The sequence below is a fragment of the Protopterus annectens genome, chromosome 6.part1 (assembly GCF_019279795.1).
Source record: "Protopterus annectens isolate FY-2018-M chromosome 6.part1, PAN1.0, whole genome shotgun sequence".
In the NCBI taxonomy this organism is placed as follows: Eukaryota; Metazoa; Chordata; order Ceratodontiformes; family Protopteridae; genus Protopterus; species Protopterus annectens.
In genome coordinates, this window is record NC_056738.1 from 74852533 (window position 1) to 74871145 (window position 18613).

The following is an 18613-nucleotide window of genomic DNA, read 5'->3' on the forward strand; positions in this document are numbered from 1 at the left end:
TGGTGAAGTGTGTGTGTGTGTGTGTGTGTGTGTGTGTGTGTGTGTGTGTGTGTGTGTGTGTGTGTGTGTGTGTGTGTGAAAATGCCCCAGGTGGGATGTACTGGTGATTACTCATGGTGGTGTGGTAGGGAATACCTCAGGCTTGAACCCTGTACCTTGTATGCAGGTGTTAAAGACCTGAATTCCCTACCCACCACCATTTGTAAAAAAATTGCAGATTTTTGCCTCATATTTGATCTGATCAATATCTGTATCATATCTGTGTTTTTTAAATATTGCAATGCTTGAAATTTGATGGTGCAGTGGTAGCAACGTAGCATTGATGTCTCACAGCTATAGGTTCTTGGGTTTGGTTCTTGGCTGGAGTGCCTTCTTTGTGGGGGGAGGGTCTGTATCTTCTCCCTGTGTTTGTGTGGGTTTGCTTTTGTGTCCTGCCATGTTACAAAGACATGTCTGCATTATATTTTCCTGGGCCTCTGCTGAGAATTGTTTTTTTTTTTTGTTCCAAGTCAGACTGTCCTGATTAACAAATTGACAGGCATTTAAATTTCAGACTTCAGGTTTCTGAATGTTTACTTCCTTAGATATTTGATGGTGCAGTGGCAGTATTGTTGCCTCACAGCTATAGGTTTTCTGGTTTGATTCTTGGCTGGGGTGCCTTCTGTGTGGAGTCTGCATCTTATCCCTGTGTTTGTGACATAGTAAAACAACTTTTTATTCTAGCAATAAATATATACTAACACAACCTTTTTTATAGCAATTTTTTTAAGTTTATGACTATGTAAAATTTGTCCTTATTTTTGGGACTGTAATACCCTGTTATTGGCTTTGTCCAGGTTTTTTGTGCTAAGGTTGACAGCTATGGCAAGAACTGAATTCACTGAATATGTTTGAGGGCTGTATTCCCTCATTACTGGGTTTGTCCAGGTGTTTTGTGCTAAGAGGTTGACAGCTATGGTGAGAACTGAATTCATTAAATGATAGCCATTTAAGTTTCAGTCTTTCTCTTTCACAAAGCAGGTGATTTGGCATAGTGGTATGTTGTTCTGACTATTTTGCACAGTGACCTTGGCAGTAAAATGTATGATGGTAACACAGCATTTTATTCTAGCAGCTTTCCAAGATTATACAAGCAATGTTTAATGTGTTCCTGTTTTTTGCCCTTTTGACCCACCCCAATAAATTTGGCTTTTTCCAGACTTCTTGTGCTGTGAAGTTGAGATGTAGTTGAGTATTGCGTAGATTTTACAAGGAGCTGAGAGCTGCAGGGTAAGAGAAGTTTAGTGCTGATTATGCTAAGTCGGCTCACATTGCTAGTAGCACAAAATGTTGTGTACTTGCTTTTAATGCAGAAGGTTGTTGGTTCTACTCCCATAAGGGGTGAATGCTGCTGTACTGAAAGTTAAGACACTAACTATGAGCCTGTTATCAGTTTGTCATCCATTTCCTATTGCAATATTACTAGCTTATTATTAATGTAATTTAGGCAATTTATTCCTCAGGGGCATCAGACACTTTATTTTTCGGTGAAGTCATGAAATATAAAGGTGATTGCTAGCAGCAACCTCTTCATTAGTTAGATTTATTTAACGTGGAATTATTTAGATGACTTTTTTTACTACTTCAGAGATTGTGCATATTATTTACTGATAATGGTGGACTGTAAAAGTTTGACAAGACTTTTATGATGGAAATGTTCTGAATTGGGCAGTTTTGTTTCATTGTTTACTGGAAAAATGTTTAAAGCAATAGGAAGGTGTATCAAAGAGCACATGTATGTTTCATATGCAAGGGGCCTATGATTTAAAAGCAGCCCAGAATTAATTTTTATCTGCCACGGGTAAAATGTATTTTTCTTTGAATGTGGGTTTTAATGTTGTTTCAATGAATGTGAGTTTCAAGGGCAGAGAAGTTTTAATGCCAAGTTTGTTTAGCAGATGTCTTAGTGTTTGTGCTGTAAAATGCAAAATAAAACTTTCAAATGAAGTTCAAATCATCATAGAAGTAAATCAGCTTGTACATTAGTGTTTATGGTAAATGGAGTGAAATAGCAAAGTAATGGATCATTGGAATGGCTGCAGGGGGAGGCTCCATTCGACCATGGTTTTGTGAGGGGGGAAGGGCGGCAAACTTAGACAGCCCCAGCTGAACTATACCTCCCAACTGTCCAGATTTTCAAAGAATGAATAGATTTTTTGCTTCTTATTTTTGGTTTGTTCCTCAATTTGTGGTTTTCTGGCAAATGATTTAGGAATTAAATCACTAAATAATGACACACTAGTTTCAGACTTTATAATCTTCAGAAAAATGCATGCTAAAATAAGACCTGCTCTATCAACTGTCCCAGTTTATACAATAGCAATTTTTAGTACTGTTTATATGTTCCCCCAATATATTTGGCCTTGTCCAGATTTATTGCATTAACAGGTTGAGAGGTACATGCAAATAAATTGCTTTATAGAATTAGGCATAGCCAAACCTCAGCTGTCCCTGATTTTGGCTCAAAATGTTGCTCTTCCCATAATGATCCCTCCACAAAATAGCAATTTTGGAAGAAAACATAGAGGGTTTACTTTACTTTTATAAATAACTGTAATGATCAGAGTTATACATTACTTTTATTTCAGAAATGCATGTAGATTTTCTAATTTTGTCAGCTGCTCTAAGTTAACTGTGCTCATATTAAAATGGTGTCCCTCCTTTGACAGGTTCCCAGCTGTATTGTCTGGCAATTTTATATTTTTGCATCACATTTTTGGTCCGTTTTTCATAAAATTGCAGTTTTCTGGCAAATTAGTGGCAAATTGTTAAAGACTGAAGTTAGAAAATAATGCAGACATTTCAGTTTCAGATTTCATACCTTTCAGAAAATTCGTACTGATGCAAGACCTACTACTATTCTATTATCTTTCTAAGTTTATAAGAGCAATATTTAAAAAAAATGTCCTTATTTTTGGGCCTTTGCCTCAGTTTTATTTATGAGTTTGTTGCTGTAAGAGGTGTGTGTGTGTGTGTGTGTGTGTGTGTGTGTGTGTGTGTGTGTGTGTGTGTGTGTGGTAGGTAGCATACCTCTCAACTGTCCACATTTTGCAGAATGTCCAGATTTTTGCCCCATATTTTTTGTCTGTTCCTTATAAATTTTGTGATTTTCTAGAAAATCATTGAAGGCTGAAGTTGCTAAATAATGACAGACATTTGAGCTTCAGACTTCATGTCCTTTAGAAAAATTCATACTAGCACAAATCCTGTTATTCTAGCAACTTTCTAAGTTCACGAGAACATTACTTAATATCTGTCCCTGTTTATTTTAGGCTTTGTCCATATTTCTTGCACTAAGTGGTAGGTAGGGGTGTGTGTGTGTGAATGAAACATCCTAGTTAGTGGTAGCAGGTGGTTAGTAATTTACTCAAGCTCAAAACCTGTACCTTAGTTACAGAAAACAAAAGCATAAAGTCTCTACCCCAACTACCATGCTGCATTTTTCAAAGAACTGACATTTCAGGTTAATTTTCAATTCAAGGAAACGAGTTTGAGTGAATTTATATTATATTACTGAAGAGGCATTACAGCGAATGCCTCTTCATCGACACTAAAAGAGCGAACCGTGAATTACGAGAATGGCCATAGCTTGGCTGGGGTGGGGGGTAGCAGTTTGGGAGCTGTCAGTACAAATTTGAAAATCCTAGCTACACCCCTGCATATGTGTGTGTGTGTGTGTGTGTGTGTGTGACATATATATATATATATATATATATATATATATATATATATATATATATATGTATATATATATATATATATATATATATATATTTTGTTTTTTTTTGATATATTAATATTTTTTTCTAGTGTTGTTAAGGGATATTTATGTTCTGATTGTATACATATTTAAAATTATATATAGTTATTATGTATATGTTTCTTATTTTTGATTTTTACGTGTGTATTGTATATACCTTTAAATTTGGACTCGGTGACTAGTGTGTTCTGGTTTTGATTGAACAATTTAAAATATGGTGTTACTATATTAGCAGTTGTTCTGCTAATGTAAAAAAATTGTTACATTGATAAAGGTCATTGAGACCGAAACCGGTCTTTTTTAAACACAGGTTTCTCTACTATGCTGGCTATTTTTGTGGTTTTATTTGTTCTCTAGTGCCGTGCAGTTGCCGTCCATGCGAAGGGTCCTTGTTGTAGTTCCTCATCTCTATGGGCCAGAAGTCAAAGAAACGCTAACCCGGTGTGAGCAGGAAGATAAGACTTTGTCTGCTGTTGGAGTATGTTTTTACACACCCACCAGACCATTTCCAAAGGGTCAAAGGGATAGTGGGAAGATGTGGTTCAGAAAGTTTCAAAAGTCTTACCAGGACACAAAGGGTGCAAGTTCCCCCAGAGGCAGATATGGGAGCAGTAATGGAAGATGCCACCCATGCGGCAGAGCAGGTCCGCAGAATCAGGGTTCCAGAGAATCCTTCTTTGGTAAACCGCTTCAGCACTCTTGAAGGAATATCCAACTGCTCGCCTCTGAGGCAGTCGGGGAGATTATCGCTGCACCTCAACACCTGGCAAAGAATTACCAACGACAAGTAGATGCAGGACATAGTATCCAAGGGTTACATCATTCCCTTTTCTCTTCCCAATCCCATAAACAAAACTTTCTCAAACGTTCCACCCAGTCAACAGGATCAAGCAACATTAGAAATTAAAAAGTTGCTAGAAAAAAAGAGTCATCCAAGCAGTCCCTGCAGACCAGAGAGGATCTGAAACTTACTCAAGATTCTTTTTTAGTTCCAAAAAAGACAGGAGACTGGAGACCAATATTGGATGTCAGTGAACAAAACAAGTCGTTGAGGAAAACCAAGTTTCAGATGGTGACACTGCAGTCAGTACTTTCATTCCTGGAAAAAGACAATTGGATGTGCTCATTAGACCTTCAAGATACATACTACCACATTTTCATGGAGAGGTGATCCAGAAGGTTTTTGCACATCCAGCTAGGGGCCATTCACTTCCAGTTTCAAGCTCTGCCCTTTGGTCTCACTACAGCCCCCAGAGAGTTCACCAAATGCAGAGTTCACCAAATGCATGGCAGCAGTGGCTGCTCACCTGACACGCTGAGGATTCTGGGTGTTTCCATATCTAGACACCTGGCTCATAATCTCTCCGACCAGGCATCTTCTGCTACAAGCCAGAATCTACACACTTCAGCTCTGCTCCTCCCTGGGAATTACTGTAAATTATGAGAAATCTTCTCTAGAGCCATCTCAGAAATTAACCTTTATAGGGGCAGAGATAGACACCACATTGCTCATAGCAAGACTTCCTCCTGACAGACTACATGACCTTCACCTACACATCAGATTGCTAATCAAGAAGACCAAAGCCACTGCAAAACAAGTACTACAAGTGTTAGGGAAAATGGCAGCATCCATTGTTCTTATTCCTGTTGCTCATTTACATATGAAAATTATTCAATGGCTACTTTCCACACAATGGTCAGTACTAGAATTACCAATGTCGCACAAAATTCTCATAACCAAAGCATGCAAAAGGGATCTTGAGTGGTGGATTCACTCCCCTTCTGTGTCTCAGGGCCGTTCCTTTATTCCCCTCAACCTCAGGCCACGGTAACCATGGATGCTTCTCAGATAAGGTGGGGGGAATTATCTGGGGAAGACAGTCCAAGGCACCTCGCAAGAACGTGAGGCGTACTTGCACATAAATATCCTGGAGATGAGCAGTGCTCTTGGTGTGACGAGCATTTCAAGACTGTCTCCCACTAGGAACGATAGCAGTTCAGTCAGACAACATGAGTCTAGTACACAAACAAGGAGGAACCAGGTCATACCCACCTTTGTCAGGAAGCTGTAAGGGTTTGGCAGTGGGCAACGTCCTCCAGCTGCTTTCTGATTGCAATGCATATCCCGAGGAAATCCAACATGATTGCAGACAAACTGAGCAGGGTTATGGCCACACGACTTGTCTCTCAATCAGAAGGTAATGGAGAAGATCTTCCAGAACTGGGGTCAGCTTTGCTGTGATCTTTTTGCTTCATCCATCAACGCTAAGTGCAGCAACTACTATGCCCTTATCCCTCTTGTGGAGGAGTCACCGAGGGATACACTGGTTCACGACTGGCCTCCAGGACTCCTATATGCTTTTCCACTAATCCCCAAATTATTACAGAAAGCAAACTTGTTGGAGACCACGATAATCCTGATTGCTCCCTATTGACCTTGCCAAATCTGGTTCACTTTTCTGCAGCTTCATCTTTGGGATAGATCATGGAGTCTGCACCCAGCTCTAAACTTGCTGATACACCCATTAGGGTTGACGCATCCCAATCTTCACAACCTCAGATTGACAATTTGGCTGCTCCAGTTCCCTTGATTGCCAGGTACCCTCATCTGTCCTCTCCTGTGAAACATATTCTGCTCTCTTCCCATAAGTTTTCTACGAGCAAACTATACATTAGCAAATGCAATAGATTTGCAGCATGGGCAACTGAAAACCACTTAGACCTTTTTTCTGTACCCATTCATTCTATACTGGAATTTCTAACCAAACTTTTTCATGAAGGTGCAACTGCCTGTACTGTTAAGGTCCATTTTGCAGCAATGTCAAACTTTCATATAGGTGATAATTGATCTTCAATAATGTCACATAGACTCTGCAAAATCTTTTTGAAAGGAACAGTGATGGTTAGACCCCCTTATAAAAACCCATCTCCTCCCCGGGATCTGAATTTTGTATTAACAAATATATCTTCGCCTTTGAACCTTCAGCCACATGTGATCTAAAGTTTTTGTCTGGAAAACTGTATTTTTAGTAGCCATTACCTCAGCCAGAAGAAAATCAGAGTTACAGACTTTGTGCTACATCACCTTACCTCATTTTTTATAAAGATAGTTTCTGTCCTCACTAATCCATCCTTTCTTCCTGTAGTAGTGTCGGAAAATAACTTAAGTCAAACTATAGAGCTGCCAGTATTTTTCCCTAACTTCCAGAACAAAGGTGAGTACTCTTTGCATCTTTTGGATGTTCATAGACAATTAAGTTTTTATTTACACAGAAATTCACCTTTCAAGAAATCGGACTGATTGTTCATATCCTACTCTGAAAATAGGAGCAGTCTACCATTCTCAAAAGTCACCTTATCTGGACGTCTAACTCTGTGTATATCCTACATCTACAATTCTAAAAACAGACCTCTTCCCTTTCCTGTTAGAGCTCACTCTACCAGAGCAGTAGGGGCATCTGCAGCCTTTAAGCAAGATTACCCAGGGATGATATTTGCACTGCAGCTACATGGGCAAAACCGCATACCTTTATTAGTTAATCACAAAGTGGAATTGGCCATCAGCGGTAGGGCATCCTTTGATTCTATGATTCTGAGGAATATTCTCCCATGAACAACCCAGGAATTTGGTTGCTTGGGATGCATTCCCATAAGTGAGAATAATGGTGAGATTGACAACAACACATAAGGAAGTTATGTACTTACCATATTGTTCCATGTGTGTTGTCCATCTCGTCCTTTATTCTCACAACCCACCCTCCATGCCCCCTGCCAAAACTCTTAGAAGACCGAGTGGACACTGGTATGATGGATCTCTATAGCCTCAGAGATGCTGACATTGTTCCATAAAGTATATAGATACTATGGGAATAATCTTTTCTTTATTAGTGGGCAAATAAGATCTGAGGAACTTGGGGAACTGCATTATGGATAGGGTAGGAGTTCCATGAGCTTTGCTGAAAACCTCGAGCTATTGGAAAGGCAGAGATTGATCTAGCACATCAGATCCAACCCCATAAGTGAGAATAAAGGACGAGATGGACAACACACATGGAACATTATGGTAAGTACATAACTTCTTTTTTAGTACCAAAGATGTTGTGGCAAAAGGTTGATGGTAGACTTTATGGTCATGTCTTCATATGTGAGATAATATATTCTAGGCACAGAGGTGAAGAAAGAGGCAGAGCTACGTACTGATCATCACTTGGCGGTGTACTGATCATCACTTGGCAGTGAGCTGTATTTGTCAGAACAGTTAGCGCATATATGTCTAGAAGACCTACACAAACAGTAAAAGTCGGTTGGAAATTTGTTGCAGAGCCTTCTACACAGGATGAGTTGTTCTCCTATCTCCAGAATACCTTAGCTAATTTTTAACTGAGTGCAAGAGCAGTGAATTCAGATGTACCATGTTTGACAACTTTTGACTCTGAGGTGTCTTTAAAGGGTGATTTGTGCTTGTTAAGGTGGTAACCCTTAGGCCCACTGGTGGACAGTAGCTGTGACAGAAACTGTAAAAATGGCAATGGTGGTCTTTTAGACAATCCTCACAGAGGGTTCTCCTGATTCATCCAGTAGGGATATCATCAGGCTAAGAAGATCACATCAGGACTGGTAGCCAGAGGAAAAGCTTGAGTATAGGAGTTTGAGAAACACTGGAAAATAATTTGTCAGATAAACTCAAAAGAGGTTCTGACAGACCATTCATTGCTTTGGTAAGTTAAGGTAGATTCTCACTTAGGCTGTGCTAATCAAGGACAGGAAATTACTAACTACTGTTGAGGAAATTGCCAGGGGACAGTTTCTAAAACAAATTTTGGTTGGGAGGCCATCAGTATAGCTCTAGTCATTGCTGTGGCCACCATTGAGTTAGTTTGCAGGTGTTGAAGGCACTTTACAGAGTACACTGACATACCTAATGCACTTCTTCTGTTGTGCATGGAAAGGGGAAAAGGTACCTCTGGAACAGTAAGTTGGTGTAGAGGCCTCACTTTGAAAAGAGTGACCAGGAAGCTTGTTCCAGCAGTGGAGAGGGTGACTGTTAATGAGTCCACTTAAGTTTTGTAGACTTGAAAAATGCTTATTTATGATCACATGTGCTCTGGAAAGTTCTTCAAACTATGTGGTATCAGGCAGCCATTCTGTGATTTTTGTTCCTGTATACGAACGTACTTAGTTAATTTTGCATTTTTACCATTGTGTGATTTATTCAGAATATGAGATGAGTTCTCATTCTCATCATCAGTCATGAAAACTCTGAACATTGTATCATGGGAGGGTATGTGGTTTGCATGTCTAGAAGTGACATTTGCATTGTTTGAAGAGTCTATCTATTCACCTTATTCCACTCTGATTTCTAGCTTTCACTTGATTCATCACCATGTATTAAGTGGTTAGGATCAGAATCAACCTGTTTGAAAGTATTTTATCTTTCTGGAAAAAAGAGTGGGTTGCTATATTTCAGTGTATGGTGGAGTAGAGGGCAGCTGGTCGTAGTGTAAGGAGTTTAAATACCTTGTATTTTTGTTTAAAGTTGATGGCAAGTGGACACAAAGTTGATGTGCAGATTGGGGTAGTGTGTCAATAACTTCAGTTTTATGGACATTGGACCACTCTGAGTTGGTGAAGTAGGAGCTGCGTTCTCCAGCAAAACTCTTAATTTACTTGTCACTTTGTGTTCCCGTCATCACCTGTAATGACATGCTATGGATAGTGATTGAAGTAATGAAGCTGTGGGTTCATTTGGCAGAAATGAGATTTATGTGTGGTTATTGCTGAGAGCTTCAGGATAGGGTCACACTGTACCTTCAGAGTGAAGTGGGATTCATGGATTCTGTAAGGATATCCCTGAGCATCTCTTGTTGGAATATTTTTGGGAGCATTCCACTAGGAAGTTCCCATGGAGTAGGCTCGAGCACTGTAGAGGGGACTTCATTTCTCTGCAGGCGTAAGGAGTGTTTTTTGAGGATTAGGAAAAGCTGGAATCTGCGGATGATAAGAGCATGATTATAATGCCATGTTTAGTCTTACTCCACTGCAGCCCTCAGTAAGAAAAGTGGAGGAGCAGCGAGTGTGACCATTGTACAAATGCTGCTTTTTTTCTTTTTTCTGCAAGTCTTCTAAAGAATTGATAGTTTTGTAGTAATCAGTAAGATGAAACACCCATGAAAATTATTTTAGTCACCAAGACTTGTAAATAATGTGTCATGTAATAGTTGTGTATCAGCTTTCTTTTTACCTTTTGTATTGCATAATGTTATTTCAGTTTACAGGAACTGCTAGTACGTATCACCATATAGCAAAGAAACAAAAATATATACTGATCTCATTATTTTATTATTTTATTCATTTGACATTTGTTAACCAGGTTAGTCCAGCTGAGTCATAAGACCCATTTTCAGTGGTGGCCCAAGGAGAAAAGCTATTAATGCAAAAGTTCCATTGTTTTTATTTTTACTTTTTTAAATTTTGTTTTAGTGGATCATTTCTGCCTCTGTTACTTGTACATCTCAGATTGTGCGATGTTGTAATGTGTGCCTCAATGATAGTCATCTAAGATGTTTGGACTGACCCTTCATTTATGCTGAAAGATAATCTACTGGTAGTAAACTTGTCCTGCTGATATCAGGTTTTACTACTAATTATGATTTTCTGTTTTGTTTCATCTTACAGATCATTTGTTCCATGTGTTAGCTATGCACATGCGTCTCTACAGGATTGACTCTGCATACAATCCCTGGATAAGGCTTACACATCTGGTGCCCAAAGAGAGCACAGAGTAAGTGCATTTTTATCTTTACTAATCTTTGACTATTTGATCTGGAGTTTGGGCTGGAATATGTTCCTTAGATGACAGTAAGACAATTTCCTATTGGATGCAGTTCAGTCCTTTAATGGTAATCAGTAGTATAGTAGAATAATTGGGTTATGTAGCCTATTAACAAACTGTTTTGTTCCCCATAAAAAATAGATGTGAAAGAAAAAGTGACCGAGAAAATTCCACTGTGTCATATATGTAGCTGTAACTTTTACTATGTTTAGATTGAGCCTGAGTGAGCTTATAGCCATTTAATCTAGAATGTCCTCCATGCAGTTTCTAAGATAGCAAGAGACTTCATATTCTGAGAGGAGAGGTACAGATGAGTACTGTCAATGTATAAATGGTATGTTAGTATTCATTTCCCTTGTAATACTGCTCGGGTGCCTGTGTGTGTGTGTGTGTGTGTGTGTGTGTGTGTGTGTGTGTGTGTGTGTGTGTGTGTGGTGGACAGAATGTTGAGGAGCTCTGCAAGCCAAACAACCTTGTGGAGGAATTAATCTCGGAGATGTGTCTTGTTTTTATCCTGATGTTTAAGATGTAAACCATTCTTGCACTAAGGCTTTAAGGCAACAGTAGGTCCAGAGACAATCCAAAAGAATCCTGTGCCTTTCCTGTCAGTGCCAAAGTTAAGGATGACCAAGTTTGTGTAATAAATTGATCCCTCACCACTAGAGGTCCTTGGTTAAGCCTGCCTGAGTACTGTGTCCTTAGCCAGACTGATGTAGATTGCAGAAGGTTTGAGTAGAGAAGGAATCAAACTGCATATAATCTATTATCCGATACTGAAGAGCTCCAGCTGGAGGAACACACATTTGTTTATTTATTTCCATTTGTTAACTAGGGAAATCCTGCTTAGCTTAAAGCTCCATGTGAAAAATCCAGTCAAAATGAAATTAGTTATGGTCTTTAGAACTTCAGGGTGCTTGTCTTCATATAAATATCATGAAGAAGTTTAGAAGATTTTCAAGATTTTTGATAAGAAGCACTCACTACTGAGTCAGGATTCTTCCATTTGGACTCAGTTTGACACCAAGAGCATTAACAAAATCCATGTCAGTAGTAGGGTTGCCACCCCTTCGTTTTTTTTCCGGACTATCCGGAAATCAAACTGATTCTCGGTAGTACGAAAAACACTGTACAAACTCTGGTATTCTGTTTCAAAAAGGAAACAGACTATCGGAGTTTGTAAATCTACTGATTTATTATGCTTTTTTTACAGAAAAGCATAGTAAATCAGCCGAAAGCAGGCAGCAGGAATGAAAAAAAGAGGGCGTTCTTAACCAAGTGATATCATCGCAATGTCACAAAATGGGCTGGATGTGGGCAGGGTTACTGGTTACGCGGGTGTGGCTTTACTCCAGTTTTAGCCACGAAGGAAGGTGGCAACCCTAGTCAGTAGCAGAAAATCCATGTTGCTACCAGTCACCTATGTACAACTACAAGGAGCAAAATTATTTCCTTTTTTGGACAGCTGACTCCTGGTGGCTAATAACAGAAACATTTTCATTTAACAGGGGAAGACTGCTTCACAGCTTTCACTCCTTGAAGATCACTGTGAACTTTGTAGAGACCCACCCTCCCCAGAATAGTTAATTTCTTGACTGTTACAGATACTTATCATTAGACCACTGTTACAGTAGCCTAAGCTGTTTGGGATGTATCCTGACAGGAATCTGACATCAGCCCATATCCAAAGCTTTAGAATGCCTTCCCCACGCCCAGATGTCTGTGGAGGCACAAGTGCATTCAGGCATAAAAGTAGGTATACAGGTGCCAAAATTTAGAACTTTATTGCTATTGAAGATACCAGTAAGAGTCACTCTTCGCTATTTCTTTGATGGTTTGACATTTAGCTAAGTATTGAGAAATTGAGCAGACAAGTAGCTCTTTGGAGGCTTTCCTTCCTTTTATTCTGTGAAAATGTCTTTATGTCTGAGATAAAGGGGAAGTTCTTTTGTGAATGTCAAATATCCAGTAGAGACTTCTACATAGCCTGTCTTTTCTGTTTAAGTAAGGAACACAACATCCGTTTTTGTCTTGTTTGTCTTTCAAATGTAAGACACTTAGAAACAGTCTTAGTTCCCTTAAGGTTACTATCAAGAACCAATAGCTTAATGATAGCGTAAAGCCCTTGAACTTCACTCAATGGAATCTGGTGTCAGAATCTCAGATGCCCCCCCCCCCTCCTTCGGTCATCTTGATAAGGAAAGTAGTTAGAGAAGGTTCTTAAGTGCCTTCTTCAACATCCTTTCTTTCCAAAACTTCTGTAGATGACTGTGCTGTGATCATGTTGGACCCCTTGGGTAATTTATCAGCTGCTTTCAATTATGTGTTTGATCAGTTCTGAAGAGTATGCAGATGTCCTGCAGGTAATGGTTACAGCTGAGCTCACTGTAGCACCTAGGGAGAGGAAATGATGTCTGAGTAGTGCAGGACCCTCCACACGTCTGCCTGTTCTGCCACTAGTATTTAGTTATAAACTCGTTGCTATAGAGTATTTTAAAGCAGTGCACGAAGCTAGTGCTTCAAAGCAGCAGTTTTCTGTGGGATTGATATCTGCTGCTTTGATTGACTGTTGTAGGTCCTCCATTACTTTTATATATGGTTCAACTAGAGTTCCAGTTTTATCTAGACCACCCATAAGGACACTTCCTTACAGTCTCCTGTGTCTCTTTCAGAAGATGTCGCCTTTGCTGAGACTGTTAACTGTGTGTGAGAATTCTTTTGTTGGCTCTCAAGAAACTATTATCCAAAGAGGAGTTATTTGGCAATGATAAGATTAAAATAGACTAGTCCATACCCCTACTTTTTGAAACATTGAAGAATGCTATGGAAGCTAATTATTAGCAGCCATGTACTGATGTCCCTGCCTCTAAAAGGGCATATAGGTTATGTAATGCCCTTTCAGATATGTCTAACTTGCCTAGAAGCCAGAAGGCAGCTCCTGCATCTGTTGTGCCACTCTCCATCTACTTAACAAATGAGAACCCACCCCATTAGCTTTCCTTCCAGCTGGCAAGGAATTGAGGATGATTAGTAAATATAACAAAATGATTATACATGTAGTACCTTAGAAATTAAAGCTGTAAATTAACTTGATCTTGTGGTGGTGAAATACCAAAGTTCAGTACTAGTGCCAGCTCCATTGACATAAAGGGATAAAGCACAGACTTTGATCTAGCTGATCAGAGTTTTATTAACATCTTAGGCATCTGATGAGCTGTCATGTTGAATGGAAGAATGACAAGGCTCCACCTGCTCAACTTTCTTTGAGGGCAGGGTTGGTGTGATTTACTGGCAGTAGGCATGATGTTCTTGCTGTCTCAGTGGAAACTGCAGTTGAGAATGGTAAGAAGGTTAGGGTTTGGTCAGGATTAGAAGGTACTGTTGATTTGCAGGGATAAAGAATGATCCTAGATGATGCCTAATGTTATTAAGATAGGATGTATACAGTTTCTCAGTCTTTTAAATTTGTATACACTATTCTCAAACCTGACCCAGCAGCTATAGCTGTAGTTGACTCCTCTCCTGCTAAGCATTTAGTTAATTCCAGTCCTACTCTTTCTAATAAGGATGGGAAATTATTGATAGGGATGTGAAAAAAGTGTATACTTCTGTAACTTTGAATTTTATAATTTTAAATTGTCAGGCTCATGTGTTAGTTTATCCTGACGTGAAATTATGCAGAATGTTTAATCTACAATTTCTTCTTGTGAAGAAAAATCTACTTTAAATAACTTCGTTTCTTATATTGTGCAGTTTTGCAGTGTGTGTATGATTCTGTTGATACTTCTTCCAGGGCTATGGACACTGGCATGGTTTTAAGGAGGCTTGCTTGGCTGCATTCTCTGAATCTTCCAGAAGATGTTAAAAATAAGATTTTAAATTATCCCTTGAATGGAGAATTAGTGTTTGGCCCTGCTGATGCAGAAGTGATCAAAAGGTGTGATGAAAGGGACAAGCTGATCCAGGGACTCTCTTAAGATTTTTCAGATTTCCTTTTTCAATTTGTCCAAGGGGTGTTCTTTCTCCTCATCCAATTTCAGTATAAGAAAAAAAAAGAGTAAACAGTCTCAACATAATTCAGGTAAGCAGTAGTTTAAGAAGAAGTGGAAAGGGGGTCCCAAAAGAAGTCCCAAACCTCCCAGAAACTGAGGGGACACCAACAAACAAGACTGAATGACTATTAGGAGACCTTGTGACCACCTCCTACCCTGGCCCTCTTTCTCTTCCAGAATGTTTGAGTCTCCATTTTTCTCTTTGGCAACAGATTGTTTCAAACAAATGGGTTCTGAAAGTCATTCATCAGGGTTACAGATGGCAGTGGGAGGAAATTGTTCCTTTCCAGGGAGTCATTCCTCATGCTGCAGATCAGACTGTTTTGTTTCCGTCTGTTCTTCATCACATGATGTCCCAAGGAGTGATAGAACCAGTTCCTCCTTCTCAGGTGGGAGGGTTTTTATTAAAGTATGTTTATTTATTTTATTGGCATTTGTTGACTGGCATAGTCTACTGGACCGAGAAGAGCCTATTTTCAGTGGGGGCCCAGGGAGAAAAGCTCCACAGAAAGTGTGAGCAGACAAAGCATAAATATAAGCTTAATACAAGGTAGAATATTTAGAGAAAAAAACAGTATAACTTATTACATAGTAGCTTCAAGAGTAGTTGACATTGCAATATGGATTACATAGATAAACTTATTACAAGGTAGAACATTAAAAAAACACACAGTATAACCTATTACATAGTAATTTCAATACAAAGCAGTGCGGGTTACATTATGTCAAGTAGATAGCGAACATAATATATCAGAGGTACAGACTACAATTACATTACAGGATTCTTAGTAGCCAAATTACGGGAGTAGAAGAGTAAGAAAAGAGAAATGGGTAAAGATGTTCGGGGGAAGAGGTGGGGAAATGGCTAGTGAATAGAGTAAAGGTAATAGGTTGAGAGCAAAAAAGAATTAGGGAAGCAAGTAGCTTAAAAAAAGAGTAGAGGGAAAAGAAAGGGAGAGTTTGAGGTAGGTAGTATATTTGGAAAAGGGCAGGGAAGTGGGATGCAAGATGAAGTTGAAGGTATGGAATGATAGGAGGGTTCCTAGTCCGAAAAAAAGAAAGAAAAAAGAAAGAAGATGCTTGTAGACCAGTTCTAGATCTTTCTTTCTTAAACCTGTTTGTGATGGTGCCCAAATTCAAAATTGTCTCTTCACAACCTGTTGACTCATCTTCCTCTTTCAAGTTTCTTTGTAACACTAGACTAAAAATAGCATCTGATGTTGTAAATCTTCATTCATTCCTTACTGATAGGACTTTGACACGGCCAGTACCAAGCTCGTGCCAGCCAAAAACTCTCAGCTAAGACCTACCCACAATGCCCCTCTCATAGTGTCTTCAGATCTCATTTACCGGGTTCCTCGTCAGACATGCCAAGCCTTCTCTCAAGCTAAGTGTAGCTTTTTTGTGGTTATTTCTAGTTTTAGTGATTTATTAGCCAGTTTTTCGTCTAAAGTTATTTCTTGTTTCTAAATTCTTTATTTCCTGACTAAACCTTATCCACTACCTTGGTAGTTCGTTAGTACCATCGTTGGTACTACTCCTTCTTCCCTACCTTGGTAGGCCCTTCTCTTACCTTTGTGGTATTTCTTAGATTTCTTAGTACCATTGCTGATACTCCTTTCCAAACTATCTTTAAAAAAAAAAAAAAAAAAAAAAAGGATTTTCGCTATCCCTTTATCTTCTTGTTTGGTAGATATACTTTTATTGTTTGGTTAGTACTAGTGTGTTATAATGTCGGATAAGGCTAAGCTTGGGTTCAAGCAGTGTGATGTGCGGGCGTAAGATGCTCAACTCTGATGGTCACGCCCAGTGTGCTCATTGTTTGGGCGTTGACCACATCAATGTTTCTTCTGACATTTGTTCTAGCTTCAGCAACCGTACATTGGCTGAACACAAGAACAAGCTTATTCTGAAGGGTTTGCTGAAAACACCCTTCGCGGAGGCTCTTTTTGGGACGGAGGTCTCACCACCTCCTAAGCATAAGGATGTGAAAATGCATAAAGAGAAATGGAGTCTCTCGGTTCCGACATCCCTGTCCTCCCCAAAATCGAGGCAACACTGAGCTTCTCCTGCGCTGTTGGCGCAGATAGCTTCAGCACCAGGGTCCCTGTCTTCTCCCTTGGTGCCATCCTTGATTATGACTCAGACTCCTACCACTGTACCAGCATTGGCACCATCCCCCTCAGTGCCGACCCTGATTATGACACAGGCTCCGACCACTGTACCTGCATCGGCACCATCCCCGGCGCTGATATCTTACACGGCTCCACCAATAATGACACCTATGTTTCCGAAGATTGAGCATCTTGCCAGAACCAGATATTCTTCCTCTTATGACCCTTTTTTGGGACAACAATTTAGACCATTTATTGAGAGACCTGAATCTCCATCAGTAGCTTCCCTCAGATCCACCAGGAGTCTTTCGGAACAAGATGTAGTCAGGGTTGTGGACCAGCTTTTGGCAGCTAGGGGATTACAGACCCCGACTAGGTCTTCTCTCTCTCTTGGAACGGAAGTTCTCACAACGTATTCACCTGTCTATCCTCCTCCGACCTCCTCCCAGGTCTCGGAGTCTTCGGTACCGATGTTCATCCAGGTGCATTCTGTCTCGGCTCTGACAGCAGAGGTTTCCCTGTCTGCACTGATTACACTTGGTGTCACGGCTCCTTTGGAACTGGCGCACCCTCGGGGCAGTAATTGGACTGTCGTCACCGTGGCACCTAGTTCGGCACCAATTTTTTTCTGTGGCACCGTCTACGGCCACTACTATTCCGGCAGCTACCGGTCCTCTCGGAGCTCTTCACCTGGAGGCAGAATCCTCTGGGTGGGATGTGACCCCAGTTCCAAGGTCATCCTTCTCGGTTCCAGGCTTCCATCCCTCCTTGGCCAGGCCTGGTTTCCAAGTGATGGAGAGGGTTCTTGCTTCAACAGGCTCGCAGTTTGCACCATTGGCATCAGATTCAGAATCAGAACCTCCCTCTAGCATGCAGCTGTCCCAACCTCCTACTCTGTAATTTCAAGCACAGGAGCCGCAAGCATCTTGATTTCCCTGAGAAATCCATCACTGAAGACACCGATTTCGATGAGGGAGAAGGGTCCCCATGGTCTCCCCTGGAAGTCGTCTCATTTGGAGACATTTTCGAGATCCTCAGACAGAGGGGAGACTGGAAGCCCTCCAACCCTTCAGAGGAACCGGTGTTCTTGCAGGCTTTCTGTGTTTGACAGTCTACTTCCTGGGTGACCCCACCTGTGGATGAGCTCATTAGGTTTATTGTGCAGCATGCCTGGAAGGCCCCGAACAACATAGAACCTGTCCCCTGGAGGCCAGATAAAAATTTGTCCACTCCTGAAGACCAACCCAACTGGTCGAAACAGCTGGTAGTTGATTCCATGGTCATGGTGGTGGCTACCAAGAGGGAACTGGCAGAAGATAGTTCCACTGTTCATCCCCCGAAGAGGGAGTCCCGGGCTATGGACAGACTGGGGAAGCAGACCTATGCTTCAGCAACCTTTGCCATATAGTCGCTGAATTACCTGGCACACTTTACTCTCCTCCAAAGAGACCTAATCTTAGAAATGTCTGCCTCTTTGGCAGGGGGTACTGCCAGAGGAGGTGAGTGATATTGTTTGTGAAGGCTGCCAGCCTAGCCAGATAGAATTGTGCAGATAACTCTATCATTTGTAAATATGAATGTTGAATTACAGACTTGTTTTCTTAAATGAAAGAATATGCTGTGAAATGTTGAACTTAAAACAATGTAGCAACATTGCCCTCTGCTGTAAAGAAAGATAAGTCAAGCATTTCTTGTCTATCCTTTGAAGTTGAAATGATTTCATGTGTGTCCCTTTGAAGTTAGAATTTGGAGTCTATGCGTCTAGAGTGAAGCATCTGCCTATTGTTTTAACTTAAGGAATAATTACTAGAGTTTACAT

General features: G+C 40.3%; 1 protein-coding gene across 4 annotated transcripts in view; it reads left to right on the plus strand.

The window, feature by feature from the left end:
- UBR3 (ubiquitin protein ligase E3 component n-recognin 3) overlaps nt 1–18613 on the plus strand; it is a 4226407-nt gene that overhangs the window by 3369919 nt on the left and 837875 nt on the right. For all 4 annotated transcript variants that reach the window (XM_044075499.1, XM_044075501.1, XM_044075502.1 and 1 more), the window contains one exon: nt 10475–10580. In XM_044075499.1, the coding sequence (XP_043931434.1) occupies nt 10475–10580 (106 nt within the window). The remainder of the gene's footprint in view (nt 1–10474; nt 10581–18613) is intronic.